Source organism: Falco naumanni, chromosome 1 (assembly GCF_017639655.2).
Source record: "Falco naumanni isolate bFalNau1 chromosome 1, bFalNau1.pat, whole genome shotgun sequence".
Lineage (NCBI taxonomy): Eukaryota > Metazoa > Chordata > Aves > Falconiformes > Falconidae > Falco > Falco naumanni.
In genome coordinates this window covers 107,489,568-107,517,227 of record NC_054054.1, presented here as the reverse complement: position 1 = coordinate 107,517,227, position 27,660 = coordinate 107,489,568, and the positions used below count along the sequence as shown (strand labels likewise).

Here is a 27,660-nt window from a genome sequence, read left to right as displayed (position 1 = left end):
GCCCAGAGTGAGAGGCAAGCACAGGGAAGCAAAGCGTCACAGCCAGCAGCAGCCACCGGGCTAAGGTGAGGCAGGGCCAGGGCAGACTGCAAGTCATGCTGATGAGAAATCCCTCCCCAGCCTCCCGCTGCAGCACACACCCGCTTCTCACTCCAGCATCGGCTTTGCTGCAAAAACGGTGCTTCCCCATCTGTTTCTTGGTGTGACTACAGCTAAGGAGGAAGCAAACCCCCGGCATCCCCTGCTGCCACTTGTCCCCTCCCCAGGCTTCACGCAGGCCACGGGCAGGTTGGGTTGCTCCTGGGAAGCAGCACTCCTCCCTCCAGGCAGCTTCTCACTCCTTACAACAGACAAGGCACATTCACCTCTCCTCCAGACCAGCTGAGCATCCCAGGGGGACTGGGGGGGGCTTCCCAGGCAGCCCCCATTTCCAACCCCAGCTTTCAGAAGCAGGCTGTCAGCAGCCAAGGTTGGCCCACGCGAAGGTGAGCACGCAGGCTTCGGAATACCCAGAGCTGCCCTCCTCAGAGAGGCTGCTGGCCTCTCCCTCACCACAGCCCCCAGCCCTCCCCAGAGGACACACATCCTTCTCCCACTGCAGGCAGCCCAACATGAACCCAGCAGATCCAGCTGCACTTCCCCAGTACCTGGAGCCATGAGCACCAGGGGAAGTCTCACACCAAGGGTCACACAACCCAGCACAGACCTTTGCTGCCATGCTCGGACTGTGGGGTGACAGGATAGCTCACCCTTTCCATCCACCATCTTTTCACACGGGGCCAAACCTCCACCCCAGGGCTCCACCACCCTTCGGCAAGAGGCTCAAAGGAACTCTGTGTCCTGCTGCTCAAGAGCTCCATTACCCCCATCAGTATTTGGTCACAGCTTTCATCACCTTTCTCAATCAAGCCTAACAACATACTTAAGCACCCCTGAAGGCTTATCTGTACTTCACCATTTCCTGCTCACCCAGTACTCCACATTCTTGTGACTCTCCAAGGACTCTGAAAAGCCAGTTTTCATCTACAAATCTGAGGAAGCAAAGGGCAGCCGAGGCAGCAACAGCAGCCAGTTTGGAAACAGCCCCCGTGAGGACAGTGAACCCTGCGAGGTTACAGGCAACATAACTGTAACAGTGTCAGGGAAACCAGGCTGCGATTCACACACTGCAACATGAGGAGTAAGGATCATGCCAGAAAGAAACCCACAAAGCCTCTGCTATTTGATTAGCTTGAGGGCTTGGTCAAGTGAATCTTGCAGCGTAAGCAAATAGCTGATACACTCAGAAAATGGTGGGACACTGCTTGTGCCAGATCCAAACCATTAATACGTTTTTGTTGTGGTTACTACCCACCTCCTGGGCACTCTTTAGCCTGTGGTATGCTCCACAAGGAAGCTGTGTAGGACAGAGAGCACTGCTCACAAGCACACACTAATTATTCAGTGCAAGAAAATGCAGCAGGATACCAGAAGTCATGGGTAAATAGAGATATTTGAAATTTGAAGGAGTGCCACCTCATGTTTACCCACTGCAGAGAGGCCAGTGATCCAAGAGACCCTGTCAGCAGGGCAGCACTGCCCCCGCCCCCATCCGATCCTCTCACAGCTCTACCCACCTAGTGCCAGGGAGGGAGGGAAGAACCCCCCTACCGTTACTGACATGAATCCCCAAAAGTTTGCTAGGTGCTCTCTTTCACACAGGCTACGCTGTCACAAATCACAAGAGCCCCTCAGTGGTGTCACAAGGTTTATTATCTTGTCTGTACAGTTCTTGGTAGATGCAGTTTAGATGATTCCAATCTGGAAAGAAGCAAAGCATGTTAAAACAGATGTTACGGTGGCAGAAAGGCAAGACCCTCTACCACAGACATCACTACCAGGGCTGCTTCTCCCCAGGATTCCTGTCCTCCAAGGACAGGCTTCTTCCTCCCAGACCTGCCCAAGCACCCTACATGACCTCTTTATATATTTATTCCACAGTGACCCTCGTGCTAAGACACAATCCCCTACTCCAATCTGTGCCACCACTGCTCCTGCCTACCTCAACCACCTCGAGGACTAAACTGCCTGCTACTTCCAGCAACACAGCCACCTGCACAGCAGAAACCCTTCCTTCACCCAGGTCAGCAGTCCAGCTGTGCCCCTGCCATCATCTCCCCTGTTTGAATCAGCTGCCAACAGTGTTGGCCAAGAACACTATTAAGACAAACACTGTGTCAAGCCAGAAGCTGCAGGGCAGTTTGTGCACCCTCCCCACTAATACTCTGGAGCTCTAGTAGTCCTGTGGAGTAGAGCCCCTCCCTGGAGGAGCTGAAGAACAGCAGCAATTCTCTCTCAGTAACTTTTCCTACCTAACCTCAGGATCTTTCAGGCAGAGTTGTGTTTTCCTAGACAATGTGGTCTTTCTTCTGAACACCTGGATCCTAACTACAAAGACACACCACAGAAGCACCACTGTGCTTGAAGCACAAGTACCTCACGTGTAGGCCAGGTCAGGTAGAGACCTGGTCAGGTGGAGGAGATACAAGACAGCTACTGGGAGCTGCAAAGTTTCCTCACCTTGTTGGCTACATCCAGTGCATCGTAATCTGGAGCCAGTCGCACATAAGCCTTCTTCTCTCCATCAGGCCTAGAGTGGAACAGGAGGCATCAGAACAGAGGCACACAACTACTCCCACCCTCTCCACCTTCCCGCTATAATGATGTGCATCAGTGGTTCCTTTGGAAACATCACATTATTCAGTGGTAAAAAAAATGTTCACATCATTTGCACAAAACTCCCTGGGTGTTAGAAGAGCTCCCTGATGAAGCAGACCCTCTGGTCTGCCAACATTCCCCACTTCCACTAAGATGTACTCAGTCACAAGCTGCATTTCTCAAAACTTTAACACTGAAAACACTACAGAGCTTAATCCCACACCTCCTGAGACTACCCACAACTGCTGAAACTCACAGGCGTTACCATTTTCTGCTAAAAGCCACTCTGGGCTCTTGAAGAATCTCACCCCCACCAGTGACCCATCCTCCTCTTCTTCTCACCTAATCAATGTGTTGACCTTGGCCACATCAATATCATACAGCTTCTTGACAGCCTGTTTGATCTGGTGCTTGTTTGCCTTGACATCGACGATGAAAACCAGAGTATTGTTATCCTCTATCTTCTTCATTGCTGACTCTGTGGTCAAAGGGAACTTGATAATGGCATAATGGTCCAGCCTGCAGGAGAGAGACCCTGTGGTTAAAAGGCAGCTGGCAGATGCCATCCCTGCATCTCAGGGGCTTTCTTTGGGGTGCATCAGTCACCAAAAAAGTTATAATCACAAACTCTCAGGCTTTGGTCGCTTGAAATCATCACCTGCACCCCAAACACCCTCTGCAGCGCTCTGCCACTGAGGTATGGCTCAGCTCCCAGGATGGCACACTGGCAAGGTGTCACCCTGGGTCCTGCAGCAGGGTACAGCTCCCCATGCATGTGGCTGCTCCCACCCCACAAACCCTGCAGCAGGGCCGAGCCCAACACCCCACACATACTTGTTTCTCCGTGGGGCGCTCTTCCGGGGGTACTTGGGCTGCCGGCGCAGTCGCAGGGTCTTGGGCCTGCGAAAGGTGGGTGATGTGCGGATCTTCTTCTTCTTGTGACTGTGGACCCCCTTCAGGACGGCCTTCTTGGCCTTCAGCGCCTTAGCTTTTGCCTCTGTCTTCGGAGGCACAGCTATGATGACAGCTCAGTCAGCCCAACCAGCATCTGCAGGACCAGTATATGCTCCCCTGCCCCTAACGGGCCACAGCTTCCCCGTCACACAACTCAATGAGCAAGACCTCACCAAGTCAGAGCATCTTCATCCACCAAGGCCAACCCCAGAACACCCAACGGGGTTCAAGCTTCCCTCTTCCCCCACAACAAGCCAGCCACCCACTGCACCAAACCGATGGCAACATTCATTCCCCCTCAGCTCCCACGGACCCCAAGCCACTAAGCTACCAGGTAGTTTAGCCTTTTTTAGTTTTGTAACTATATTCCTTATATATTCTCTTTTAGCTTTGCAACTATATTGTTTGCTTCAGTGTAATCACTATGGAGAGACTGCTAACTGACCCTGGCTACGTAAGAGTCGTTTAAAGCTTACAATCACTGAGGGGACAGCTGCGTAGGTAATTAATGAGACAAACTTGGACTCTCCTTGGCTCTCCATACAGGGAACTAAATTAAGGCTCAGTGACTGGTCAGCTGTAACTACAGGGTCGACTATTGCTTGAGACCCCTCAGAAGGCTCAGATACCCGTAAGGAGCATGCATGATGCTTCATTAACACAGGACTGCCCACTGAATGAATATATGACTTTCCCGAAAAATATAACGCATAATCGTTAAGTGTGGACTATATAATTTTGTTTGATATACTATACGGCATGCACGTGAGGCAGGGCGATGCCCCGTGCATCCAGCGCTACCATAATGTACGCTTCTTAGGGCTACGCAGGAGTGAAGGAGTTTCCTTATTCCTGCTTTCGGTGAGACCGAGATGCCGGCGCTCGGCCCGCCAGCGTAGGCCTCTCCCGCCACCCCACGTGCCGGCGGCCAGCACGGGGCCGGCTACCCGCCCGCCCTCCCTCCCCGCCCCACACCGCTCAGCCCGGGCCCCCGCCGCCCTCCACCCACACCCCGGCGATCCCTCAACACGTCGAGCCCGCAACCACCCGCCGCCCCGAGCCCTCACCCTCCTTCTTAGCCTTGGGCGCCATCTTGGCCAGGCGGAAGCCGAAAGGGGCCTCCCTCGCTGCCCCGCACGGGCTTATAGCCCAAACTCTCGCGAGATGTCCCCTTCACGCCCCAACTCTCGCGGTACCGCGGGGCCCACCGGGAGCGGTAGGACTCAACGGCGGCCTCATCTGCGCATGCGCAGAAGCGGCCACGCCCCGCGGGGCCTCATGGGAGTTGTAGTCCTGCGCACGGGACCCCCTCCCCGCGCCGCCCCGGCGGTGGGGGCCGGGCTGAGCCCCCGGTGCGGGATTACCGGGGTCCTGGCGTGTGGGCAGCAGCGCAGTTGCCCAGCCCCGGAGGAACCGGCGTCCTGGCCCCTCCCCTCCTGGGAGGTTCCTCCGGGGCTGGGCGTGCAGCGCCGAGCACCGCTACCGCAGCCGGGAGGTTCGCGGTAACGCGGACCCCCCCGTTCACCCACGGAGGGGACCGAGACGGGGCGGGGGGGCGTGCCTGGGGGCGGGGGGGCCTGCGCACGGGGGACACGGCTTGCGGGAACACCGGGACGGGCACACTCGGGGGCGTGGGGACCGGTGGGACACGGGGACGACGGCGCTCGGGGGGATGGGGACGGGTGGGACACGGGGACAGCCACCGTCGGGGGCGTGGGGACTAGCGGGACATGGGGACAGCCACCGTCGGGGACGTAGGGACTGGTGGGACACGGGCACGGTCGTGCTCAGGGGGATGGGGACTGGTGGGGCATGGGGACAGCCACCGTCGGGGGCATGGGGACCGGTGGGTGGGACACGGGGACAGGGACGCGGGGACCAGGGATGGCCATGTGCTGCTGGGGTGTCAGGCTTGGGATGTGGGGACACAGGGGCTTCGGGACTTAGGTGTGTAGGGGTGTGGGGACAGCTGCGTGCTGCGGTGTGGGACAGCCATGCTTGGGGACATGGGGACAGCTGTACCCTGGGGTGGCACACATGGGATGTGGGGATGGCCGGGACATGGGACATGGGGGCAGCTGGGGCATGGGGACAGTTGCACCCCAGGGTGTGGGGACAGCCACACTCAGGGACCTCAAAGCGCTGGGACATGGGGACAGCCACACCTGGGGATGTGGGGACAGCCACGACATGGGGACAGCCACGTCCCGACGATGTGGAGATAGTTGGGATAAGGGGACAGCCCAGCTTGGGGACACGGGAACAGCCCTATTCCGGGATGCTGCACATGGGGACAGCTGGGACACGGGATATCACCGCTCCCTCTGTCCCCAGGCCTCGGTGGTGGCCCTCAGCCCACCTCTACTCCCCCCAGCCACCCAGCCCCCACCCAGCCCACCCCAGTGGCCCCACAGGACGATGAATGTGCTGGCTCCGGTTCGCAGGGACAGGGTCATCGCCGACCTGCCCCCGGTGAGTCATGGGGTGGGGGGGGACACCGGCCCGGGGGTGGCCTCACCAAACCCTGTGGTCACACGGGTGTCCCCCTTTGTCCCCCTGCAGTGTTTTCGGAAGGAGGCCGCCCTGCACGCCCGCGTCGCCTTCCACCCCACGGTGGCCAGTGCCTGCCAGGAGCAACGGACTGGCACTGTGGGGTGAGTCTGGGGCCATCTGGGGTTCCCACCCCAGGACTGGGGTAGGGGGGAGGTGACAAGAGACCCACGGTCCCGCCAGTCTCGGGTGGGGGGTCCCCGGCGTAGGCGCCGCGTGGCTGCCGGCGCTGCCCGTGTGCCGAGCCCTGCGTCACGGCGCAGGAATGCAGCGGGGGGGGGGACACATGGGGGTCCGGGCGGGGCTGGCAACGGGGCGGGAGGGCCGAGCTGCAGGGGGCTGCTGGATACAGGGGGCTGTGGGGTGACACCCGCCACAGCCATGAACCTCCCTGCCCACGTGGCCGGCTGGGGGGGGTGGGGGTGCAGGCGGGGGTCCCCCTGCCCTGCTGAGCTGCCCCGGTGTCCCCCTGCTGTGCAGGTTCAAGATCTCCAAGATCATCGTGGTGGGGGACCTCTCGGTGGGGAAGACCTGCCTGATCAACCGGTAATGGGACCCCCCCCAGGGACACTTGGGGGGGGGGGGCAGGGGAAAAGACCCCCATGCCCCCCCCCCCCCCTAAAAAAAAAAAAAAAGGCAGCAGTACCTTGGGCTGAGCCCAACCCTGGTCAGACTCTGGTGCTGGGCACCCCCTGGGGCAGGGGGCTGCTGACACCCACCTCCCCCCGCCCCCCCCAGCTTTTGCAAGGACACCTTCGACAAGAACTACAAGGCGACCATCGGGGTAGATTTTGAGATGGAGCGGTTTGAGGTGCTGGGGGTGCCCTTCAGCCTGCAGCTGTAAGTAGGTGGCAGCCCCCTCCCCACGCACCCCTGTGGCCCCCCCTCACCTCCCACCCCGCCCCCCAGGTGGGACACAGCTGGCCAGGAGCGCTTCAAGTGCATCGCCTCCACCTACTACCGAGGAGCACAAGGTGAGGTCCCCACTGCGTCCCCCCACACGGGCTGTCCCCATCCCCACCTCACCCCTCCTTCCCCCCACCCCCCAGCCATCGTGATTGTCTTCGATGTCAACGATGTGGCGTCCCTGGAGCACACGCGGTAGGTGACACATGGCCAAGGGTCTGAGGTGGGACTGGGGACAAGCGTGGGGGGTGGTGGGGCTGGATGGGAGAGGTGAAAGCTGGGCAGGAGCGCGTGGGGCTGCTGCAACGCTGCGGCGGGCGAGCAGGAGGGTAGTGCTTGGCCACCCGCCGGTGACAGTGGCCCCACAGGCAGTGGCTGGCTGACGCCCTGAAGGAGAACGACCCATCCAACGTAATCCTCTTCTTGGTGGGCTCCAAGAAGGACCTGAGCGTGAGTGTGTCCCCCTTCCCACGGGCTTTCTGCACCCCGGTTTGGCGGGGCTGTCCCCGTCACCCACCCACCCCTCCTGGCTCGGTTGGCAGACGCCGGCGCAGTACAGCCTGATGGAGAAGGATGCTCTCAAGGTGGCCCAGGAGATGCAGGCAGAGTACTGGGCTGTCTCCTCGCTCACTGGTGGGTCCTTGGCTGGGTGGGGAGATGCAGACCCCAGTGTCCAGCCAGGTGAGGGTACACTCAGGGGGTCTCATGCTGCGGGGCAGGGGAGAACGTGCGGGATTTCTTCTTCCGTGTGGCGTCACTGACCTTTGAGAGCAGCGTGCTGGCCGAGCTGGAGCGCAGCAGCGCCCGCAGGATTGGCGACACCGTGCGTGAGTACCCCCAGCTGGCCCTGCATGGGAGCCCCCTTCCTCATCCCCCACCTGCCCACCCACTCTCCCTCTTCCCCTCCAGGGATCAGCGGCAATGAGAGCGAACTGTACCTGTCAGCGCCCCGCAAGAAACCCAAGTGCTGCCAGTGAGGGGGCAGCCCCTGGCCCCCGCCACACTCACACCCCTGGACCAAAGAGGGGCAGCCCAGGCTGTCCCCGAGGAGCTGTCCCTGCCACCCCCTGGCCCCACCAGTGCCCCACCTGCCTGGGCACCCATGGCCATGGTGGTCAGGAGCACCCAGGCGGCTCCCTTAGCTATGCAAACCCAGGTACCACTCGCAGGGGGAGGTGCCCCCAGGCTCCTGTTTATCTTAATAAAACCTTTTTTATGCTTTTTAAGAAAGGTGTGGGGCTGGGGGCTGGGGCTGGCGGGGGGGTCCCCTGCCCCTGGGTGCAGCCATGAGGTTCATGGGCTGGTGGGAGGACAGAGCCAGGGGATGCCACCCAGGAGGGGCTACTGTCTTGGATATGGTGGAAGCCAAACCTGGCGGTGGGTACCCTGGGTGTCTCTGCCCTGAAGAGCCAGCAGCCCTGCGCCCTGAGGGGGGATGCAGGGGACATGCAAGATGCCACCACCCCACACCCCTGTCAGTCCCAGCTGAGCTGGTGGCTGTTGAAGCGGGGCTGCAGGTGTGGGGGGACGCAGTGGGCACACTTGTAGTGCTCCTGGATCCACCGCCCGCCCTCGCTGTCCTCGATGCAGATGGCGGCGACACCTGTGGGGACACAGTGGGGGCTCAGTGCTGACCGCTGGGGGGTATGGGGATGGTGGTCCCACTACACCCATGGGTGCACCCTGGGGTGCCCTGGTAGGCCTCTTCCTACCTGCCACGACCCCCCCTTGCTGCTCCACCAGTTGGATGGCCGCTCTCATGGTGCCCCCAGTTTCAACCCACTGGTCCACAAGGAGGATGCGCAGACCTGGGAGGGGGCATAGGCTGCAGCTGAGTGCTCGGTGCCCAGTGCCTACACTGGCAGCCTACCCCCCAAGATGGGAGCACCCCCTGGCTCACCGAGTGAGATGGCGTCGGTGCGGACCTCCATCACCTTCTCTCGGCCCGAGTAGTCAGTGTAGGGCTGCGCCAGCGTCTGCACGCAGAGATGCCCGGCTTTGCGGATGGCCAGGAAGCCTTTCTGCAGCACGGCAGCAGCGGCAGCACCTGGGGGTGGGCAGGCACCGTCAGGCCCTGCAGGGATGAGGGATGGGGACCCTGAGCACACCCGTGTCCCTGCTCACCCAGGATGAAGCCCATGGCATCGATGCCAGCCACCATGTCGATGGCGTCTCCCTGGAAGGGCTGCAGCAGGTCGGTCACACAGTCCTGCAAGCCCTGGGGAGAGAGCGGAGGTGCTGGGTGCCTGCAGCCCATCATGGGCACCCGCAGCCCTGTGCCAGTGCCCATGGGCACAGCCAGGTGCCCCAGCAGCCCCGTGGGGATATAGCCCACCCCAGCACCCCCATGGGTGCCATACGCCCCAGGCACCAGGTACTTGCGGGTGGCAGTAGAGCCGGGAGGGGTCCAGCCAGGCATAGTTGGGACCCTTGACGTTTGGGGCCATCAGTGCCAGGTACCAGCCCTTCTCCCGGGTGACAGGGACGTGGCACAGGTCCATGCGTAGGAACTGCAGGCACTGCAAGCACTGAGCATGCAACAGGGGGTGAGACCCCCCACCCACAGCCTCCACAGGGCTCCCCGTGGCTCAGTGCCTCCCACCCTCCCCATCCTCACCCACATGTGGGCACCCCAGGGTCCCAGCGCGCCCGAGTCGGCTCCGTACCTGGGTGCTGGCGGTGAGGCTGAGCTGAGTGGGACTGTCATGGGGAGTGTCACAGACAGCGACAGCTGAGCGGGGGCAGCCCTGGTGGTGCTGGGCCCCTGCCAGCACCCTCCGCCAGCTGGGCTTGAGCTGGTGCCAGGTGGGAGCCCTGCCCATGGGCCAGTGATGTGCCCCCACTGGGCTCTGATGTCCCAGCCAGGCAGTTGAATGGTGGGGAGCACCGGGGCTGGGGCAGTTGCTCCAGCGGTGCCAGGGCATGGTGCAGGTGGCATGGTGCCCGAGGCACCCCGTGGGTGCAAGGGACAGCAAGCCAGGGTGATGTTCAGGGTGCAGCCCCGCAGCTTGTGGGGTCTCAGGCAGTGCCGGGATTTTCTGAGGCCACGCACGTCCCTGCTGGGGTGTCCGGCTGCCATCCTGCCCTGCCAAGTGCTGGCTGGCTCGGCTGCCCGATGTGCCAGCTCTGTGTCCGGATTGCCAATGGGCTGCATGGTGGGGGAACCAGCCAGGGGGGCGAGCCCTGGGGAGGCAAGTCCTGGCAGCCGTGCTGGGAGCTGCTGGGTGCCTGTGGGCTGCCAGCCCCAGCTGGGCACAGGGCACCGGGGCTGCCCCTGTCCAAGGCACCGTGGGGCATCTGTGGGCCACAGGGCACATCTGTGGGATGGGGCAGGATGTGGGGCTGTGGGGAGCATCTGTGGGATGGGACAGGGAGCTGCAGGGAGCATCGGGCCGTGAGGCTGCGGGGACCGTCCATGGGATGGGCTAAGAGGAGCATCCGTGGGTCGGGACAGGGGCCGCGGGGAGCATCCTTCTCCCGTCGGGGGCCACTCCGGGGTCGGGGGCCATGCGGGGGCCGGTGCGTCACGGGGCGGGCGCCTTGGGGCCGGCGCGTTACCGGCCCCGGCACATCACCCCACCGGCTGCCACAGCAACGGGGCCCGGCCCCACCGAGGGGTAACCCCCCCCCCCCGCGGGATGCGGGGCCGGGATGCGCCGCGGCTCCGGGCAGCGGCTCCAGCACCGGGACTCTCCGCACGGTGCCGAGCCGAGCCGAGCTGTGCCGTGCCGTGCCGAGCCGTGCTGTGCCGTGCCGTGCCGTGCCGTGCCGTGCCGAGCCGAGCCGCCCCGCGTGGGCGGGCTGTGCCGTGCTATAAGGCGGCCCCACCGCGGGCAGCGGCGCGGTGCCATGTGCGCCCCGGGGCTGCTCAGCCACCTCCTCCTCCTCCTCCTCCTCCTCCTGCTCCCGCTGCCGCTGGCAGCCCTCCCCGGAGCGGCCCCCGGCACCGGAGCGGGTCCGCCGGCACGGACACGGGCCCGCCGAGGGCTCACCTACCCCGGGACGCTGTGGTGCGGTGCAGGCAGCAATGCGGATGCCTACGAGCAGCTGGGTAAGGGCGGCAGGGCCGCTGCTACGTGTCCTCCCCATGCCATGCCCCATGCCGTGCCATGTCATGCTATCCTACCCCATCCCTTCTCATCCCTCCCCATGCTGTGCCATGCTACACCATCCCCTCCAATGCCATCCCTTCTTTTCCCATCCCGTGCCATCCCACGCCATCCCTTCCCATCCCATCCCTTCCCATCCCATCCCTTCCCATCCCATCCCATCCCATCCCATCCTCAGCCCAGTGCTGCTCCACCCCTGCCCAACCCCAGTCCCAGTCCCATCCCAGTGCTGGGTCAGTCCCCACCAATCCTAGCTGTCCACTCCAGTCTTCAGCCCTGTGCTTGTTCAATCCCTGTCTGTCCCAGTTCAGTCTGCACCCCAGTGCCAGCCCAGTTCCAGTTCACCTCCATCTAGTTCCCATCAGAGGGCTGGTCCGTCCTGGTCCACTCCCAGTCCCTATCCTGATCCCAGCCCAGTTCCCCTCTGGGTCCTGATCCAGCCCTGGTCCCCATCCTAGTCCCAGTCTCATGCCCACTGTGGCGCTGGTGCATCCTGGTCCACTCCCAGTCCCTATCCTGATCCCAGCCCAGTTCCCCTTTTGGTCCTGATCCAGCCCTGGTCCCCATCCTAGTCCCAGTCTCATGCCCACTGTGGTGCTGGTGCATCCCCAGTCCTCATCTCAGTGCCAGTTTTGTCCCCATCCCAGTGCCAGTCTAATCCCAGCCCCTACTCATCCCAGTATGGCTCCAGGTCTGTCTCAGTCCAATATAATTCTGATCCCAGCCCTAGCCCAGCCCTGATCCCAACCCCAGCCAGCCCCAGCCCCTGCATGACGACCCCCCCAGCCCTGCCTGCACCCCTGCAGGGGAGCACCGGGACACGGACCGGTGCTGCCGGGACCATGACCACTGCCAGCACGTCATCCACCCCTTCACCGCCCGCTATGGGTACCGCAACCTGCGCTGGCACACCATCAGCCACTGCGACTGTGACCGCAGGTGAGCAGCCCCACATCTGACTGTGCCTTGCAGCATCCTTGCATCCCGTGGGGGGGATCTAGCCCCTCCGGCAGCCCCCTTGGTCCCCCTCACCCCGGCTGCGCCCCACGGCAGGTTGAAGGAGTGCCTGCGGCAGGTGAACGACACGGCCTCGCGGGTGGTGGGCCAGGCCTTCTTCAACGTCATCCAGGTGCCCTGCTTCGAGTTTGCCTATAAGGAGGAGTGCGTGGAGCCCTACCTCTATGTCTGGTGAGTGTCCCCCCCGCAACGTGAGGACTGTCCCCTGGCTCAGCCCTGCCGGGGCTCATCTCACCCTGTGCCTCCTGGCTCTTTGCAGGTGCAGGGCGTACAACACGGTGGCCATTGCGGTCCCCAGGGAGCCGGTGCTGTACGAGTTTGGGGGGGAGCTCATTGACCGGGCAGCGAGGCCCGCAGGGGTCCCGCTGAGCCCCCCATGGAGCAGCGTGGGTGGAGGAGCCATCCCAGCGGAGCATCACGTGCCCGCCCGCCCACCGTCCTCCCGCAAGGCAGCCAAGAAAGAGAGGAAGGGGAAGAAGAAAGACAAGAAAAAGAAGGGGAAAGGTCAGAAAAAGAAAAACCCTTCCAAAAACGGAGAGCTGAGCTGTTCTTCAGCCACTGCCCCTGCTCATCCCACTGCAGGTCAGGTCCCACGGGCCCCGCTGCCGCGCTTGGGGGAAGCAGCCAACGCCATCCTGAGTGATGCTCCGGCCTGGGAGGACTTGGGCAGGGGGCCAGTGCTGGCCACCCCCTCCCCGGTCTCCACTGCCAGCGGGAAGAGGAGGAGGAAGGAGAGAAACAGAAAGAAGAGGCTGAAAAGCAAAGCTGAGGGGCAGCCTGCCCGAGAGGCATGGCCCTGACCCCCCCCGGCCCCGTGCGGGTCTTGGCTGTGTAATAAAGTTACAGCTGCTTGAGCAGATGGCGCGGCCTCTGCTCTGTCTGCGCCGGGAGAAAGGATCACACCGGGGTGGCATCCCAGCGAGATCCCGGGGCTGATCCTGCTTGCGGGGCAGTGGAAGGGGGGCACCGGGAGCTGGGTGGGCATTGAGTGGGTTTGTGCTGTTCCTCACCGATCCCACTGGCTCATGTCACCTTCCCAGGGAACTGGGGACAGAAGTCGTTGCACCAGCTGGGGACACAGCAGCCAACCCTGTGCTGGTATGGGGCAGAGTCCTGATTTTCACTCCCCTGCCGCAGAAGGTGACGTTCCCCAGGGCTGTTTTGCTGGAATACCAGTTAACGGATCGCATCACCCCAGCTTTCTCTGCCACTTAACCTGCCACCTTTTCCCAGTGCTCCCACTCCAACACCAACTCCTCCAGCCCCCAGCAATCAGGAGCTGCTCTGGGAGGAACGGGGGCCTCATCCCTCCCTGGAGGCTCCTCCAGCGCTGTACAAGAACTCTTTGGAGCAGAACAGCAGCTTTTCCAGCCCTGGTTGAAAAGTAGGTGCAGCCCAGGGAGAAGCAGGGGCGAGCTGCCCGTGTCCCTGCCTGGCGGACGGGGATCGCAGCCCAACTCCTTCCCTCGCCAGTAACTGGGCTCCCGTAGCAAAGAGCTTGAGGGCTGTGCCCAGAGATGGGGCATTGCCACCAACTCCTCCAAAGTGCTTCCGAGCAAGGAGCGTGGCTCAGCACTGCGTCCCCTCTCCTCCCCGGTGAGGCCAGTAGAAAGATCTTACCACACCAGCACCAGTTCCCAGAATAGCAAAAAGCTGGAGCAACAGGAACCGAGCCTTGGGAGATCAGACAGCACCAAGGCGTGGAGGGCAGAGCCGCTCCGTGCAAACCCCACCATTCCTGGAGGAGGGTGCGGGACCCCAAATCCCTGAAATAAGTGGACCAAAAGAGCCTGCGGAGGAGAGGGGGAAACACCAAGGTTGTAGCGAGGCATCGCACCCTCCCAAGCACTACTAATGGGTACAAAGTCCTTGCGGCCACCACAGTGTCACCGCAGGAGGCATGAGGCATGCGGGCGGCTTCCCAAAAGTAGATATTTTTTTTTATTGACTGTAAGGGAAAACTAAAACCGAAGACAGCCAAAAAGGAGCGGACAATGCACAATTTGCCTCCCCCTCTATCGGTCTGACACATTCCTGGTTAAGTAGCTGCTCCCAGTCAAATTCCCATCCCAAAATACAGTTTCATAAAATAAAAAAAAAAAATAGCGTGAGGTTAGTACACCTGCAACCTCCGGCAGCCGCGGGCCCGCCTGGTCGCAGGGGTGGGGGGCACAGGGCTGTGTCAGCCCCCCAGTACTGCCGAGGAGATGGCGAGGGAGTAAGACCTGCGTGTCTCTGTGGAAACAGCTTTGCTTTGTCTCCTGGGTTGCTGCCATTCTTCAGGAGCATTTACATGCAAAAAGAGACCTTTGTTTCTTAAGATCTGCTGTTCCTGCTCCTTTCCTAGCGAGAGGAGGCTGACCAGGAGCCCTTGGAAGGAACAAAGACTCTGCTTCCACAGAAAATCCCTACTAATGATGCAGGAGAGAGGAAAGTGTGTGCAGCAGGAACTTTCCAGTTCAGAAATGGCTCTCGGCGCTGCCAGTCGCTCTGCAATACCGCAGCGGTCTGTTTCTGACACAACCCAAGTTCTCTGCAGTCTCTGCCCCTCTCCCAGTGGCCCCAGTCCCTCCCAGCTAGCGGGACACAGGCCTCCGGGAGGTGCCCCGGGTGGTGGCGTGATGTCTCTATACAATGCATTCAAAACAAAACGTTATTTTTTTAATCAGCTTCTCTGTGAAAGTTTCAGCGCGTAGAGGGCAACTCCAAGCAACAAAGGAAGAAGGAGCATCGACGTTCACTGCTGGGCTCCGCTTCTAAGCAAATCCATCGCTAAGAGGAGAGGCAGCACAGGGTGCAGGCAGAAAACCTTTCAACTAGCGTTCAGTAGAAACACCATTTATTCACCCTTCTTGGTTACAACTGGGCAGGGTTAAGCAGGTATGGAGGAGGATGCCATGCACTCCTGGCTGCTTCGCGTTCTCCACCCCAGGAGCAGCTGCTCTTGCAGTGTTTTAGCCCATGTGTCTGTCCCACATTCGAGAAAGATGCCATTAGCTGGCATTTTGCTTCGCAGTCTGATTAAAAAAAAAAATAAAATCGAAACTAAATAAATATTGTTCCAAAAGAAGCCAGAGGATAGAGCAAGCCTTTGGTATGACAGCTGGATTTCTCTCTGGCAAGACCCCGAGCCCCAGAGCTGCTGTGCTAGACCCCTACGAGCACAGCTGGGGGTTGGCACAGACTCTGCAGAGCCTGTTACACACAAAAACATAGAGCAAACAACAACAGAAACTTATTGAGAACTCCAGTTTGCTTGTCACAACTCCCGTGCCTTTGCTTGTGCTCTCAGGACAAGGAGAGGTGACAGTCAGGGTTTGGGAGAATCCAAATGAAACAGGCTCGCTGCAGGCCGATGGTCTGCACTTTCAGCTACGTTTGCTTCGTAGTCTTTGCAGTGAAAGCAGACTGCTGTGGATGTACAAGGACAGACTCGTTTGACCTCATAATTACTTTACCAAGCTTCCAAAGTGGTGAACCAGGGCCTGGAATGCAAAGGCCGCTGCAACGTCCCTTCCTATGATATATTTATATATATATAGTATATATATTTAGACCAGCCCTGCCAAGTCTATTTATTTGCTCAGGTGCATGTCACCAAGAGTCTCTTCCCACCATTTCACAACATATAAAACAGGAGTTACGGGGCTAAGGAAATGGAAACTGTTTTCAACTGTTCATTCTCCCTTCCCCTTCCTAGAAAAGGGAGTGGAGATTATGGGTCAGGTCCAGCATGGCCTATCGATCCATCTCATCCAGCAGCGGTGTGGCATCCCCGGCGATGGACATGGGTGTGCTCTCGATCATGGGGCTGGGAGATGGGCGAGGCGTCAGCCTCTGCTTCTGTTTCCTCCGTTCAGCCTCCTTCTCCTGGAGCCACTGCTCGGCCATCTTCCCCCAGTCAATCGCAGCATGACTGTTGGTCCTGCAATGACACGGGCAAGAAGGTGAGACACACTCGTGGGAGAGCTTCCCTGCCCTTTCCCCTCAGGGGTCCCGCGCAAGAAGGTGCAAGGTAACCCCACCACGCCGGCTCCACACAAATCAACAAAAGCAATCGAGACGGGACACAGACAGATACACGCACACAGCGCTGGAGCCACTCACTTTGGCTGCTGCCTCTGCCTGGAGCTGGATGATGGCTGTGACTGTGTCTGGGACTGGGTGGACTGGGGTGTGGTGTTGGCCTGGAGCTGATACTGGGGTGTTGTAATCGGCTGGCTGGGAGTAGTGTAGGAGTAGCTGGGGGTCATCAGAGGGGTGGCCACCGGTTGCTGTGCTGGAGTCGTAAAAACCTGCAGAGAGCAGACACTGTTAGGGGGCAGAGGGCAAACCCAGCCAGGCTGCGGGGCAGAGCCCTGGCATGCTCTGCACTGCCCCACTCGCCCCGGAGGCTGCTGCATGCCCTTGCTGCACACTGCTGGCCTTGCTGGAGCCCCTCGCCTGGGCAAGGAGAGGTTTGCAGTGACCACTGCCCAAGGAATGGGGGGCTGCAGGGCAGAAGGAGCAACACCCTGCTGAGCACAGGCCAGTTGTTCCCCTGAGAGTCCCTGATCACCCACCCAACTTGGGTCAGCAGGGCCACCACAGCCTGCCTGCCTTGTTCACCCCACACAGGGTACAAGGGGAGATGCTTAAATCAAGCAAGAGATGGGAAAAAGAGACACTTGGGGCAAGCTAGCAGAAATTATGTCCAGCAGTGGGCATGAAGAACAGACAAATTCCTCCCCTGTGGGCTGCAAAGGCGGCGCAGCAGCTCCCCAGATGGCTCCCTCCCATATCCCAAGCTGGCTGGCTCACTGCTTGCCCAACTGAGTGCTTAGTCTCTTTGCCTCCCAGCGTTCACCTCCCTTTTCTTCAGATTGTCTTGATGATTAATACACTGGGTTATCCACAGTCCCTGCCTATCTCCAGCTCAGCGTTTCCTGTGCCAAACTCCAGAAAGCCTCCCAAGGTGGTCTAAAAGAGGATCCCTCCTCCCTGCAAGCCTCGTCTTGCAGCACCTCTTTGCTAGGTCTCTCCAATATTGAGCGTGCTTTTTGTACCCGGGCACCTCAGCCCTTCCGCAGCTGGATTTAGCCTTGGTGGCAGCTGGGGAGCTGGCGGCACGGGCGGAGAGGAGGCAGGCACCAGCACACATGAGGAAAGGCCTCAGCATGAGCTGAAACTGTCCAATTCCATCTTATTCCCTGCAAAGCCTCTGGGTGTTCAGTCAGGCTGAGGTGTTCGCCTGCCGGTGCAGCTCGGAGATTAGCACGCTGAGCTGAAAATCCCTGCAAACTCAGCACATAGTTTCACAGCTAATCTCTTCCACTGGCAGCTCACGTTGCCAGTTCAGGGGCACAATCAGAAGGTTGTGCGCCCTCACCGCTGGATCCCGCCTCTCCACCCTGCCACATGCATTGGGGGCCAAAGCAATTTGCTACTTGCTTCAACTCTCTCCAGAGCAGGGCTGTATTACATGCCTCATTTCCTCAGCCACAGGAAGCAAGAAGCCACCTGGTCCAAGAATCCGGCCAGGCTCCCTTGTGCAGCACCACAAACACACAACTTTGGATGTTCCCAGGATGGTCCTGGGACTGGATGTTCCCAGGCTCCCAGTGGAGCCCTTCTGGGATGGTTTCTAGCAGCAAGGAGAAGCCACGCAGCATCTCCTCTCAACAACTTAAGGGACACGTACGTGGTATGCGCTGCTGCCGCCTCCGCTGCCTCCATAGCCATACTGGCTGGATGCCCACTGCGCAGGGGTGGCATTTGGGTTCTGTCCCTGGCCCGTCACAGCAGCGATGGCACTGAACATCTGGGAGGTCATGTTCTGTGGTAAAGCGTTCACTGCACGGGTCAGGTCTGCAAGAAAGACCCATCACGTTAGACAAAGCAGAGCCTAGAGAAGGAGCTTGTATCTGGATTCCAACCAGGAAAGGTCTGCACTGACCTGCCAGGTTAATGTTAGCTGGAGTAGCATTAATGGAGGCTGGAGTCCTGGTCCGACTGCTGCTGCTGGGGGTAATACCTGTGTAAAATACAAACCAAGAAAAATAGATGAGCTTTCCTAGAAGAGCAGCTATTGGCCTGAAACTTGGGATTTGAAAAAGTACAGGCAAGAGTACTATTGGCAAGATACTACCATGTCACCAGGGAATGGCATGTGCAGGATTGTACGGCTGGGGAGGCTCAGGGAGAGGAAAGGGACAAATCCAGCCTTTGCCCCATGGCCCACTTGGCTGAAAGATTAGCTCTCAGAAAAGCTCCCAGTAGGTCCACAGAAGCCAAACACTTGAGTGTTTCTTTGAAATATCCCACATGTAGAAAGTCCTAGGATACACTTCAGGGACAAAGAACGTGAAATTGTCCTTTTATAACTGTCCCTGTTGTGTGATGCCCAGGAAACAGCCGAGTCACTCAAGTTTTGGGGTGCTCACCTGGAACGGGGTCCTGATAATGATCCTTAAACCATCGGAAAAGTCCATTCACAGTAGGGAAGACCTGGCCTCGGTAGCGGAATCCTTCTGGGGTCACTGTCACATACTCTATCCTGTGAGGAGCAGTGAATGCAGGAGAGCACAAGAGATTACAGGCTGCTTCAGTGCCATATCTGCCACTGTACAGCACCCTCACACTAACAGGTCACAGTCAGAACACCTACAAATTCAGGCAATGGCCGTACTCAAAATGAACAGATAGACCTATCCAAGACAGTTTCATTTTGTTTTCAAACCATTGCTCCAAATACCATGCCTTTCCATGCAAAATCTATCAATCACTGCTTATACTCTTGTGACACTCTGTGCACAGGGCAGTATTGCTTGTAGCAGCCAGCTGGTTAGAAACACAGAAGTCTCCTGGGTGAGATTTACTGCTAGACATAGGTCCTCTACTCTTAGGAGCACAAACCCTGCGTAAGGGGAGGCATGGCTTATGGGGATAATGACAGGGCTGGAAAGAAAACTGGCAGAAATAAGCTGAGGTGTGGTACTGGCAGTACTGAGCTGCAGATGCTGGGCTTGTCTCTCACCTTGGTTTGCCTCGAGGCTGATATCCCAAGAGGAATTTGCCAGGCAGATCTTTACATGCACTGATAAAGTAGGGAATAAATGTTGGCTTCTCTTTCTTGGTCTTTATCAGCAGCTCTTCCAGTTTCTAATTAGAAAGAGAAAGAAGAGAAATGCTCAAGGAGAGCCTACATTTTCAGCAACCCACAGAACCTAACGGATATCTCCCTCCATGCTGTGGTGAGCCCTTCTTCCCCCCAGCCCTGACGCTAGCAATCCAACAGGAACCACCAACGGCACCGCTTCCGTGCAAGGTTGGTGCACAAATGTCACCAGGTCACAGAAAGCCAATTACTTTCACTGATACTTGCTGACAGGGCAACCCCCTTTGCTACTCTGGTACACTGCTGTAGCACACACCATGTTCCCATTGCTCTCCTAACTCCAGTGCTCCCAGACAGAATGCCCTTGAGACCTGCAACTGGAAAGCAAATGCCAAGGCCCAAGTGACAAGAGGAAGATCAGAGTTTAAGGCCTGTCTTGAGACAAAGGAATTTATATAAAGCTCCTATATCTCCTACAGAAGCTACCACATCCCGGGACAGGCTTACCTTCTTGTCTCCACCATTGCAGTCCTGGTAGTATTTGTGATTCAACAGGTCTCTGGCAAAAGAAGCCATTGGCTGGACATAGCGAGCAACAATTTCATCCAGGTCTTCAAATTCCTTTGAACAAACACATTTAAAGAGATATTTAGAGTGCGTGATGAGGAACTCTTATTCTAGTATACAGTTGTCAGCCACCCATTTTGCACAGCAAGAGTGGATGCTTTGAGAAACAACAACCCCCATCTCCAAACAACAACAACAAAAGACCTGAGTATTGTCTAAGAATCTGGAGAACAGCAATGAATGTTTCTCCAACAGTCCGAAAGCAGCTGCAAGGACAGAAAGGCTGCATCAACCTGTCCCTGCCAAACAGGTACTTCGCCTTCCCCACCAGCTCCTTCCCAGGCATGCTCTGCAGGTCTCTTACCTCTGTGTTAATCCAAAGCGTGGAGCCCAGGCTGAAGGCATTCTCTTTACCCTCCTCTCGGACATCCACATGCTGGTAAATCCCATCGTTCACCTTCCAGGTGACAGTCAGGTGGTTCTCCCCTTTGCTACTTGGCCGAATAATCACATCCCCTTGGTCCATGGTCTCCATCATCTTCTCAGCTTGTTTGAAGCTAATATTGTGGAATGACGGGTGAGCAATTACCCTCTTGATGTACGCTAGGGGACAAAGCAGAGTGTTTAGGCTTCCAAGAGGAACTGCTTTGTTGCAGCAATATGTCTAATTGTGCTTACTCTCCTGAAGCATTCTGGGAAGGCTGGCATTATGAGGGAAGAGAAAAATCAAGACTCACTTGTCCGCTGCTGCTTTCTTTTCAGGTCTTCTTCCTGTTTGTGATCTGCTGCCTCAGAGTCAAAGTCATAGTAGGTGTCTTTAGGCAGTTTCCACTCATTGTTCTTATCCATCAGGTCTGAGGTCCTGCAGGTGAGGTCTGCACTGAACTTCTCAATGTCAATCTTCATGATCCTGCAGTGAACGGTCATTCCCACCTACAGGAGAGGGGCAAGCAAAGCTGATCAGCAGCTCCGGCTGATATGCCAGCCTCCCTGCTCTACAGAGCAATCTGTGTGGAGTCACGCTGCCAATAAGGAGGTACAAATGACCTCACCTACTTCAGAGTGATGCAACCTTTGAAAATGATCCTTCTATACAAACCAAAAATCAACTGATCCCCAAGATGAGTAGAATTAAAAGAGATTAAAGGAAAAATGGGCAGTTCTCCAGCATGTCTACTATCTATGCCCCGTACCACATAAAAAACTGCATGTCTGGAAGCTGAGGACAATTAAATTTACTATTTTACATATCTTTAACAATGGGAGAAGCAAAACTGGACTTAAAGATTTGCAAGAAAGCAGTTAAGTCTGTTCAGAAGCAGAGTGAAAGATACCCAAAGCACTGCTTCAACAAAATGGGAAACAAAAAATACCACCACAAAAACGGCAATGTCTTAGTCCAGTTAACCGTGCTGAAGTTAACGACTCTTTAAAGAAATGCTGAGAGACCTCTGATCTTACAGAAATATCCATCACCTGCATGGACTGTCAGGGGGACCACAAAAGACAGCAAAGATGTTAAACCTCTATTTTATCATGTGATAAAAATACACGATTCTGTTTCTTTCAGAACCTCGGTCCTTGTCCTGAGCAAGACCAGTAACTCTGATGACCCCCACAAATGAATTAACACAGAAGAAAAAGCCATGAGAGAGGGAAAGTGACCCTTGCATATCCAAAGGCAGTTCCATGAACTCTTTAGAAAGCCAGAAACAAAGGGCAGCTCTGCATTAGAATGCCTTCTGGTCTCCTAAACCCAGACTTTAGCCAGACAATAATAAATCCTCCCGCAGTGCAACATGTTAACTGATTAACATGGTTCTCACCAGCTGCCAAGAGAGATTTGCACTGTGGCAAAAGGACGCTAACCAGAACCTGAACTTGCTGCTGATTTAAAGTTCTTAAATAAAAATATGGTTTGAAAAGTCATTTAGGGAAGCGTTATTAACCAAACTGTGAATCTTTGGTATTGGCTCCAGGCTCTTCCAGCTCTTGCTGGATATGTGAAAATCCACTGCTTTCATACCTTCACCCTTTCTTCTGGGCGCTTGACCACCTTATCACTAAGAAATTTTGTTGGGATGAAGCCAGCGACGCCATTATCCAGACGTGTCTTCACTCCAATGGCCTGACCTGGGCAGGAACCGCTGTCAAAGTGGTTCCAAACCTTGAGCAAGGCAAAAGTAAAGGTCATTCAGCATGGAAACAAAATAGCCCCGGCAGCTCACACTCAAACAAGTCTAAAAGCTGTGTCAGCAAACTGGTACAGCCAGCAGAGACATGTGGAAGGGCAGGGGACAGAGGACTTCAATGAATGCTACCCAGTAATGCAATCTTACTACGTCAGTTTTGCTCGCCTTCCTTTGCAACCAGGAAGGTCAGAACATTTTTAGACCCTGAACACAAGCCTGCAGCTAGGGCGGCTTTCTAATCAACACTATAGGGTTTTAAAGTCATGGATTACCAAGTCTGGAATTCAGCAGTGCTTAGAAGAGACCTCAAGTACAGCTGCATTAAGCAGCAGGGAGCCCAGATAAGTTCTTAAAATTGAGAAGGTGGCAGAACAACCTTCTGTTCTCAGTGTCACAGGCAGTTCCTCTGCGTAAAACACAATCCGAGATCACGAACAAGCCCGCTTTATGTATTTGCAAAGAATTGGTCAGCTTAGCCCCAGGTCCATTTCACTCCTAGCCTGGTTCACTAAAATCCATAATGCAGCCATAAAGGACCTGTCAAATCTATACTGAAGCAATTAGTCACAAGTGGAACAGATTGTATTTGCAGCCAAAGGCCACATTCAGGTTGGGATCCTGGGGCACTGCAGACGCAATCTTGGCTCTGATACCTTGTCTCCCAAGAACCCTACAAAACCCTCAAGCCCGTCAACAGCAGACTCCTGACAAAGGCAGGCCCGTTTGGAGAAGCAGCCCCACCTCGCTGAGCTCTGGAAAGTTATCCTGCTGACAGAAAGGACACTGCCAAAGGCCAGTTTCATCGTTCCGTATTGCCTGGTCGTAGCTTTCTCCTTGTGGCCGCCTGTGGGCTATCCCAGTCACGTTGCAGATGATCATTTTACCTGAGGTGTGATGGCAGAGGAGAAGGAAAGAATGAAAAACTGCATGCCAGCTGCAGGGTTCAGCAGCTCCCTTCATCTAAGGCGGTTGTGCATGAAGGTGTTAGAAGACTACGTGGGTACCAGAAAAGCTGTTTCATGCACACGCAGCCATAGCACCATCACATCATCACGCTCACCAAGATCCCTCCGCCCCACATCCTAAGTCAAATTAGGGTGACAGAAACCAGGGACGTACCTATATAAAAAGTCTCTGGAGTTTCTTTGGTCAGCATATTGAAGACCTCTTCTGTGTTTGGAGAACGGTATGGGGTTCTCAGGTCCTTGTATCTGCAGCTTAGTTCAGCTCGGATGTCATATAAAGTGATATGCTTGTCACCATAGCCCTGCATGGTATTCAAAGGTTATAAAGCCATGAGCAGCAGGAAGGAGGTGAGTAGGGAATTCAGTGTAAGTTACAAAAGAACATAAGGAACTTTAAACCAGCAAATTTTAAAAGAAGAGGAATACACAGGGTACCATCAAACTCTGGAACTCAAGTCACGGGATGTTGAAGAGGTCAAAAGATAATTTCATGTAGAATACCTTAAATGATCTAATTACTGTCTCCTGCCTCCTTCTTCCTTCAGCCCCAAGTGTACTTTCTGTAAGCATTTACTACATGCCATTGTCAGACACTGAATACTCATCATGGCTTTTCATACATTTTACAATGGCAACAGCTAAATACTCAGCTCCTAAAATAGATAAAGGTCACCAGCTATAAAACATAAGAAACCAAGCTGGACAGCAGAGCTTCCCATCTGTTTCTCAGCACCAGGATCCCCCACTGCACCTGTCTTTCCAGTTCTTCAGCAAAGGCATCGAGATCCAGGTCTTTCAGACGCTCAGGGTTTTCTAAGATCTCCTCTAGAGCTCCTGCAGGATTAGCGTCCTCTGCCGACTCATCGTATTCTAAGGCATCAACTGCCATTTTTCTTGCCCATTCATAGGTTTCGGGATGGACCCTAGACCCATCTAGGACTTCAATGTAGGAATCGGTACTGAAATAAAACCAAAGCAGTGTTCAGATAAGGACTCTGAAGGGTTCCAGAGTCACCTCCTTCAGCTCAGTAACAAAACATGCTGTTGAAGACCACTACTGGCTGCGCGGCTGTTTTGCCACTGCTGCCCTCCATGGAACAAACCACTCCACAAAGGACAGAATGACTTCTTCTTTGCTAAGTCAACAGGAGCCAAAGACAGACATGACAAATTCCAGTCTGCAGGTCCTGCTCTTCAAAGATACAGCCAGGCATTTTGGATGCTAGGTAGATTTGATCACTCTGCATACTACAGCTTCCCTCTGAGCACACACCTCTCCACAGTTTCTCTCCTCATACAAATTCAGTGTTGCCACCTGGCAGTGAAGCCATCTGCATCTAGCTGTTTGGATGAGGCTACACTTTGCCCTCTGCATCTCTGGGACTTGTATCCTGCAAAAACCAGGGACGTAGAAGGGTTGGGTCACTCAGCACAAGGATTCAGCCAGGTGCCCTTTCTCAGACTGCTTTTCAAAGGCAAAAAGAATACTGGGCCAGCCCTAGAGAGAGCACGTTTCCAACAAGTGACCCTTCGGTGCAAAGCAGTCAGATTCAGAAACCACATTACTGCTGTCCTCCAGACACTTCTCTCTTGTTTAGTTATCAGTAACCTAATGCTCTACAAACTTCCTAGTATTGCTACTAGTTTCAGAGGTAGCTAAATTCCCAAGTTATTCCTAATGTCTGAAACTTTAGAAAAATAAAACACTGTTGCTAGGACTAGGCAGAAACCAAGCTAAAGTGCACAGGGGTTACTGACAGACATCCATGACAACTACGTTAGGGAACAATTGTTTTATTTTAGTTCCTCTTGACCACCACGAGTCTTTCAAACCATAGCAAGCTATATAATTAATGCTCTGCAGCTCACACTGCTGTGCTGCCCTTAAGAATCAGATTAATAACCAACAATACCTGAACTTGGCCAGAAATCAGAAGGGCCACACAGAAACTCCTGGGAGCGTGGACTCCATCAAACAAGATTGCTTCAGCCTGTCACTCATGCTAACACCATACCACGTACGACACTGAATGCAACCCAATACTCACCTATCACCCAGTGATGCTGTGTCAATCTTGATGAAGCCAGCACAGTTGATAAACACCTTGGGTCCCATGTGACACATCGTAACCAGCTGGGTCCTGTTCTCCAGACGTGTGTTGTTTTGTTTTAAGATCTGGAGACAGAGGTAATAGTATAAACTTTGCCATTCGAACAGAAGGGTAATCCACAAAAAGCAGCACGCTGGACACCGCAGTGTTCAAAGTGTCTGACATAAGCCTATCATAACTCAAATTGTTGCTCCCTGCCTGCGTCTCGACATCGTATGAAAGATGATTTCACATGGAGCATCGTATGAAAGATGATTTCACATGGAACAGCTCCAGCTCTCAGGAAAAGTGTTGGCTTTTTGCCTCGTGTTTTCTACAGTATGGAGGTGCCTTGATACTGTAACAGTGCATCCGTTCCTGTGGGTTCAGGAGCTAGCTAGGACTGATGGATCTGCTGAGCTGCTTGGGTCTATCTCAGGACATTAATCCATGTGTAGCTTCGGGGTTAGGTGCAGTGAGATAACACATACTAAAACTCATGTCAACGGAGCTGTCAGCTGCATCTGGCACATGGGACCCTGACTCATCTTGTAACAGCACTGCCATCAGGCCAACTCGCACATTATTGGTGATGCATTATTTTTTGTAGGCAGGGACAGAAACCTCCTTACCTTTAGCAGATGAGTGCCTTTGCGTGGTCCCAGGCCACACACGTACTGCAGCAAAGCCTGGCTGTGAGGGTGAGCAATCGCCCGATTGACATCCACTCCCACCTCATTCACACGATTTATGAATTCACAGTAGAGGGCATTCAGCAGTTCCTCCTTCACCACGTGCTCCTGACAGAAAGAAGAGGCATTAGCTTCACAAGGAGATGCGTGCAACACTTTGCCATAAGCAAGCTGAGCCAAAAATACAACACACTGGCTCTCAGGAGCTGTACTGCACCTCAGAGTTACCCCTGAGAACAGCCTAAAAGCAGGAGGCAAATGAGCTAAAGGAGGTAAAAAACCAAAAGGGGCCACGTAGTCTGAATATGGCATAGAACAGGCAAAATTTAGACCAGCTCAACTTGGAATACTTTTCTTTGACAGCAAGCTGTCCCAAGCCTCCCAAGACACTTTCTATTGCAGAGAAGGATCTTGCTTGCCCAAGGATCTCACAAGGAAAAGTTACCTGCAGAGGGTGGAGTTTCAGGCAGAGAATATCCTCATCGGAGCTGCAGACCTGGGCAAACTCTATGAGGGGGTCCTGAATGCGGCGAGCAAGGGAGACTGCTTGACGCAGCAGAGGTGGGTAATCCCGGAACTCATTCTGCAAGAGGCCAGAAAATTAGGGAAAACCCTGATGGTGTTTTCGCATTTTGTAGCACAAGTAGCAAAGAGACATCGTGGATTGGAACAAGGGAAGTATTTGGTGCTCTGGGCAAAGGAGAGCTGAGGTCAAAGGCTGCCAGGAGCTCTGCCATAACTAGGAATGAAACAACATCATTCACTTAGCTGAGCAAGATTCATTTCAGACTACATCAATATCTACTCTGTAAATCTGCTGTTGCTGATGTCTTCAGGGAAGCCTAAATATGATGTTTTGCCTTGATCCAAAGATCAGTATGTCACCATCTAGACGGAACACGTGAGGCAGCAGATACGCAAGGTAGGGCCAGTGCAACAAATGGAGGATGAGACAGCAGAGCTGAGTGACAGGCTAAGGGATAGATGGAATAACAGAAGGTTCACCTCAGACTTCTTGCTGTTCATGTAGAGGATGGCCAATTCATTGTCCACCAGCTCCACTCCAATAGAGGACAGCTGCTGCCCTTGATCCAGCTCATGAACAATCCTCTTTACATCCTCCATCAGCATCTGAGCATCCCTAGGGAGAGATGACCATGGGGATTGAGGGAACAGAGCAAAGCTGGGTCCTGGAATCACTTAGGGAGATGACCCCAACAGGTTATCTCACACCATGGACAGAAAGAGTGAAATCTGGACAGGCATGAGGAAAGGACTGCAAAGAGACTGGGAAGTGGAAGGAACACAAAGACTGACCTGTTCTCGCCTGCAATTGTCACCACATGAGGCTTCTTGTTCAAGAGGAATTTTTTCAAGGTTTCAATATCCTGGGCCTGGAAAGGCAAGCGACAGGTCACAGTTTAAAAGCTAGAGGGTTTCTGTACTGAGCTAGCTACCAGTCCTGGTTCCTACTTCACAGGGCAAATCCTCCCCCCACTGCCACTATGACATGAACACAACTAAACGTCTTTTCCACAAGCCAGCTTTGCAGCTCCAGCCCACTGTAAGGACAAACAGGAAAGCTCTGCAGAGGAAAGACTGATGGCATCACACTCTGGTGTTACAGGAAATCAGTGCAAGTAGGGAATGGAAGTCAAAATCCTGATCCAAGCTCCAGCAGGTCCCACAGCCTTTTGCTATTATAACGTGATCAGGCAAAGGGGAGAAAAATTCAGTAGCTGCGACCAAAGAAGTTCACAAACCCCCAAACAGCATAACTCAGGAATGGCAAGGCCCTGCCACTCCCTGCAAGGGGAGCAGAAGA

At 55.6% G+C, this 27,660-nt stretch overlaps 5 protein-coding genes and 2 non-coding genes across 12 annotated transcripts in view; 2 read left to right on the top strand and 5 right to left on the bottom strand.

Annotated features, from left to right (window-relative positions):
• Positions 1-1,734: 1,734 nt before the first annotated feature.
• RPL23A (ribosomal protein L23a) lies at positions 1,735-4,839 on the bottom strand. Its single transcript, XM_040616176.1, has 5 exons — positions 4,719-4,839; positions 3,532-3,712; positions 3,040-3,216; positions 2,560-2,629; positions 1,735-1,800 (listed from the first exon to the last, which is right to left on the bottom strand). The coding sequence occupies exons 1-5, from the start codon at positions 4,741-4,743 to the stop codon at positions 1,786-1,788; spliced, it is 468 nt and encodes a 155-aa protein (XP_040472110.1). The 5' UTR covers positions 4,744-4,839; the 3' UTR covers positions 1,735-1,785.
• LOC121082789 lies at positions 2,705-2,773 on the bottom strand. Its single transcript, XR_005826119.1, has one exon. It is a non-coding gene; the product is annotated as a small nucleolar RNA SNORD42 (small nucleolar RNA).
• LOC121082791 lies at positions 3,290-3,362 on the bottom strand. Its single transcript, XR_005826121.1, has one exon. It is a non-coding gene; the product is annotated as a small nucleolar RNA Z17 (small nucleolar RNA).
• A 102-nt stretch (positions 4,840-4,941) lies between the features above and the next one.
• RAB34 (RAB34, member RAS oncogene family) lies at positions 4,942-8,546 on the top strand. 3 transcript variants are annotated; one of them, XM_040616142.1, is made up of 11 exons: positions 4,942-5,146; positions 5,986-6,123; positions 6,214-6,305; positions 6,682-6,747; positions 6,940-7,041; positions 7,111-7,175; positions 7,251-7,302; positions 7,476-7,557; positions 7,650-7,740; positions 7,827-7,930; positions 8,017-8,546. In XM_040616142.1, the coding sequence occupies exons 2-11, from the start codon at positions 6,070-6,072 to the stop codon at positions 8,395-8,397; spliced, it is 1,089 nt and encodes a 362-aa protein (XP_040472076.1). In that variant the 5' UTR covers positions 4,942-5,146; positions 5,986-6,069; the 3' UTR covers positions 8,398-8,546. The 3 variants fall into 3 exon arrangements, with proteins under 3 accessions (XP_040472076.1, XP_040472058.1, XP_040472067.1); XM_040616124.1 differs by lacking the exon at positions 4,942-5,146 and having other exon boundaries at positions 5,530-6,123; XM_040616133.1 differs by lacking the exon at positions 4,942-5,146 and having other exon boundaries at positions 5,537-6,123; positions 7,827-7,934; positions 8,017-8,204.
• A 22-nt stretch (positions 8,547-8,568) lies between these two features.
• LOC121098306 (adenine phosphoribosyltransferase-like) lies at positions 8,569-9,663 on the bottom strand. Of its 2 annotated transcripts, XM_040616162.1 has the most exons (5): positions 9,486-9,663; positions 9,232-9,325; positions 9,008-9,154; positions 8,820-8,915; positions 8,569-8,710 (listed from the first exon to the last, which is right to left on the bottom strand). In XM_040616162.1, exons 1-5 carry the CDS (start codon positions 9,606-9,608, stop codon positions 8,583-8,585), a joined length of 588 nt encoding a protein of 195 aa, XP_040472096.1. In that variant the 5' UTR covers positions 9,609-9,663; the 3' UTR covers positions 8,569-8,582. The 2 variants fall into 2 exon arrangements, with proteins under 2 accessions (XP_040472096.1, XP_040472086.1); XM_040616152.1 differs by having other exon boundaries at positions 9,232-9,663.
• Positions 9,664-10,129: 466 nt separating this feature from the next.
• PROCA1 (protein interacting with cyclin A1) lies at positions 10,130-13,092 on the top strand. Of its 2 annotated transcripts, XM_040582430.1 has the most exons (5): positions 10,130-11,158; positions 12,023-12,155; positions 12,270-12,404; positions 12,493-12,737; positions 12,816-13,092. In XM_040582430.1, exons 1-5 carry the CDS (start codon positions 10,759-10,761, stop codon positions 13,031-13,033), a joined length of 1,131 nt encoding a protein of 376 aa, XP_040438364.1. In that variant the 5' UTR covers positions 10,130-10,758; the 3' UTR covers positions 13,034-13,092. The 2 variants fall into 2 exon arrangements, with proteins under 2 accessions (XP_040438364.1, XP_040438363.1); XM_040582429.1 differs by having other exon boundaries at positions 10,134-11,158; positions 12,493-13,092.
• Positions 13,093-14,872: 1,780 nt separating this feature from the next.
• The window catches only part of SUPT6H (SPT6 homolog, histone chaperone and transcription elongation factor), a 29,531-nt gene continuing 16,743 nt past the window's right edge, over positions 14,873-27,660 (bottom strand). For both annotated transcript variants that reach the window (XM_040616111.1, XM_040616103.1), the window contains exons 20-37: positions 27,153-27,229; positions 26,841-26,976; positions 26,281-26,418; positions 25,776-25,943; positions 25,102-25,229; positions 23,805-24,012; positions 23,208-23,355; positions 22,830-22,972; positions 21,923-22,063; positions 20,634-20,829; positions 20,261-20,499; positions 19,837-19,950; positions 19,249-19,373; positions 18,656-18,768; positions 18,169-18,246; positions 17,914-18,080; positions 16,341-16,528; positions 14,873-16,158 (exon numbers count right to left, since the gene is read on the bottom strand). In XM_040616111.1, coding sequence (XP_040472045.1) covers positions 15,972-16,158; positions 16,341-16,528; positions 17,914-18,080; positions 18,169-18,246; positions 18,656-18,768; positions 19,249-19,373; positions 19,837-19,950; positions 20,261-20,499; positions 20,634-20,829; positions 21,923-22,063; positions 22,830-22,972; positions 23,208-23,355; positions 23,805-24,012; positions 25,102-25,229; positions 25,776-25,943; positions 26,281-26,418; positions 26,841-26,976; positions 27,153-27,229 — 2,694 coding nt within the window. In that variant the 3' untranslated portion in view covers positions 14,873-15,971. The remainder of the gene's footprint in view (positions 16,159-16,340; positions 16,529-17,913; positions 18,081-18,168; positions 18,247-18,655; positions 18,769-19,248; positions 19,374-19,836; positions 19,951-20,260; positions 20,500-20,633; positions 20,830-21,922; positions 22,064-22,829; positions 22,973-23,207; positions 23,356-23,804; positions 24,013-25,101; positions 25,230-25,775; positions 25,944-26,280; positions 26,419-26,840; positions 26,977-27,152; positions 27,230-27,660) is intronic.

What these genes read in the sequence shown, in the direction of transcription:
- RPL23A (XM_040616176.1), bottom strand. Translation starts at nt 4,743, where the DNA reads ATGGCGCCCAAGGCTAAGAAGGAGG. An exon ending in AGCGCCCCACGGAGAAACAA is followed by an intron (nt 3,217 to 3,531) that starts GTATGTGTGGGG and finishes TCTCTCCTGCAG; the next exon opens with GCTGGACCATTATGCCATTA. An exon ending in AAGGTCAACACATTGATTAG is followed by an intron (nt 2,630 to 3,039) that starts GTGAGAAGAAGA and finishes GTTCCACTCTAG; the next exon opens with GCCTGATGGAGAGAAGAAGG.
- RAB34 (XM_040616124.1), top strand. Translation starts at nt 5,689, where the DNA reads ATGGGATGTGGGGATGGCCGGGACATGGGACATGGGGGCAGCTGGGGC. An exon ending in GCGTCCCTGGAGCACACGCG is followed by an intron (nt 7,303 to 7,475) that starts GTAGGTGACACA and finishes GTGGCCCCACAG; the next exon opens with GCAGTGGCTGGCTGACGCCC. An exon ending in CCCGCAGGATTGGCGACACC is followed by an intron (nt 7,931 to 8,016) that starts GTGCGTGAGTAC and finishes CTTCCCCTCCAG; the next exon opens with GGATCAGCGGCAATGAGAGC.
- LOC121098306 (XM_040616152.1), bottom strand. Translation starts at nt 9,526, where the DNA reads ATGCCTGGCTGGACCCCTCCCGGCTCTACTGCCACCCGCAAGTACCTG. An exon ending in TGCCATGGGCTTCATCCTGG is followed by an intron (nt 9,155 to 9,231) that starts GTGAGCAGGGAC and finishes GCCCACCCCCAG; the next exon opens with GTGCTGCCGCTGCTGCCGTG. An exon ending in GCAAGGGGGGGTCGTGGCAG is followed by an intron (nt 8,711 to 8,819) that starts GTAGGAAGAGGC and finishes GTGTCCCCACAG; the next exon opens with GTGTCGCCGCCATCTGCATC.
- PROCA1 (XM_040582429.1), top strand. Translation starts at nt 10,759, where the DNA reads ATGCGCCGCGGCTCCGGGCAGCGGCTCCAGCACCGGGACTCTCCGCAC. An exon ending in GGATGCCTACGAGCAGCTGG is followed by an intron (nt 11,159 to 12,022) that starts GTAAGGGCGGCA and finishes GCACCCCTGCAG; the next exon opens with GGGAGCACCGGGACACGGAC. An exon ending in CACTGCGACTGTGACCGCAG is followed by an intron (nt 12,156 to 12,269) that starts GTGAGCAGCCCC and finishes GCCCCACGGCAG; the next exon opens with GTTGAAGGAGTGCCTGCGGC.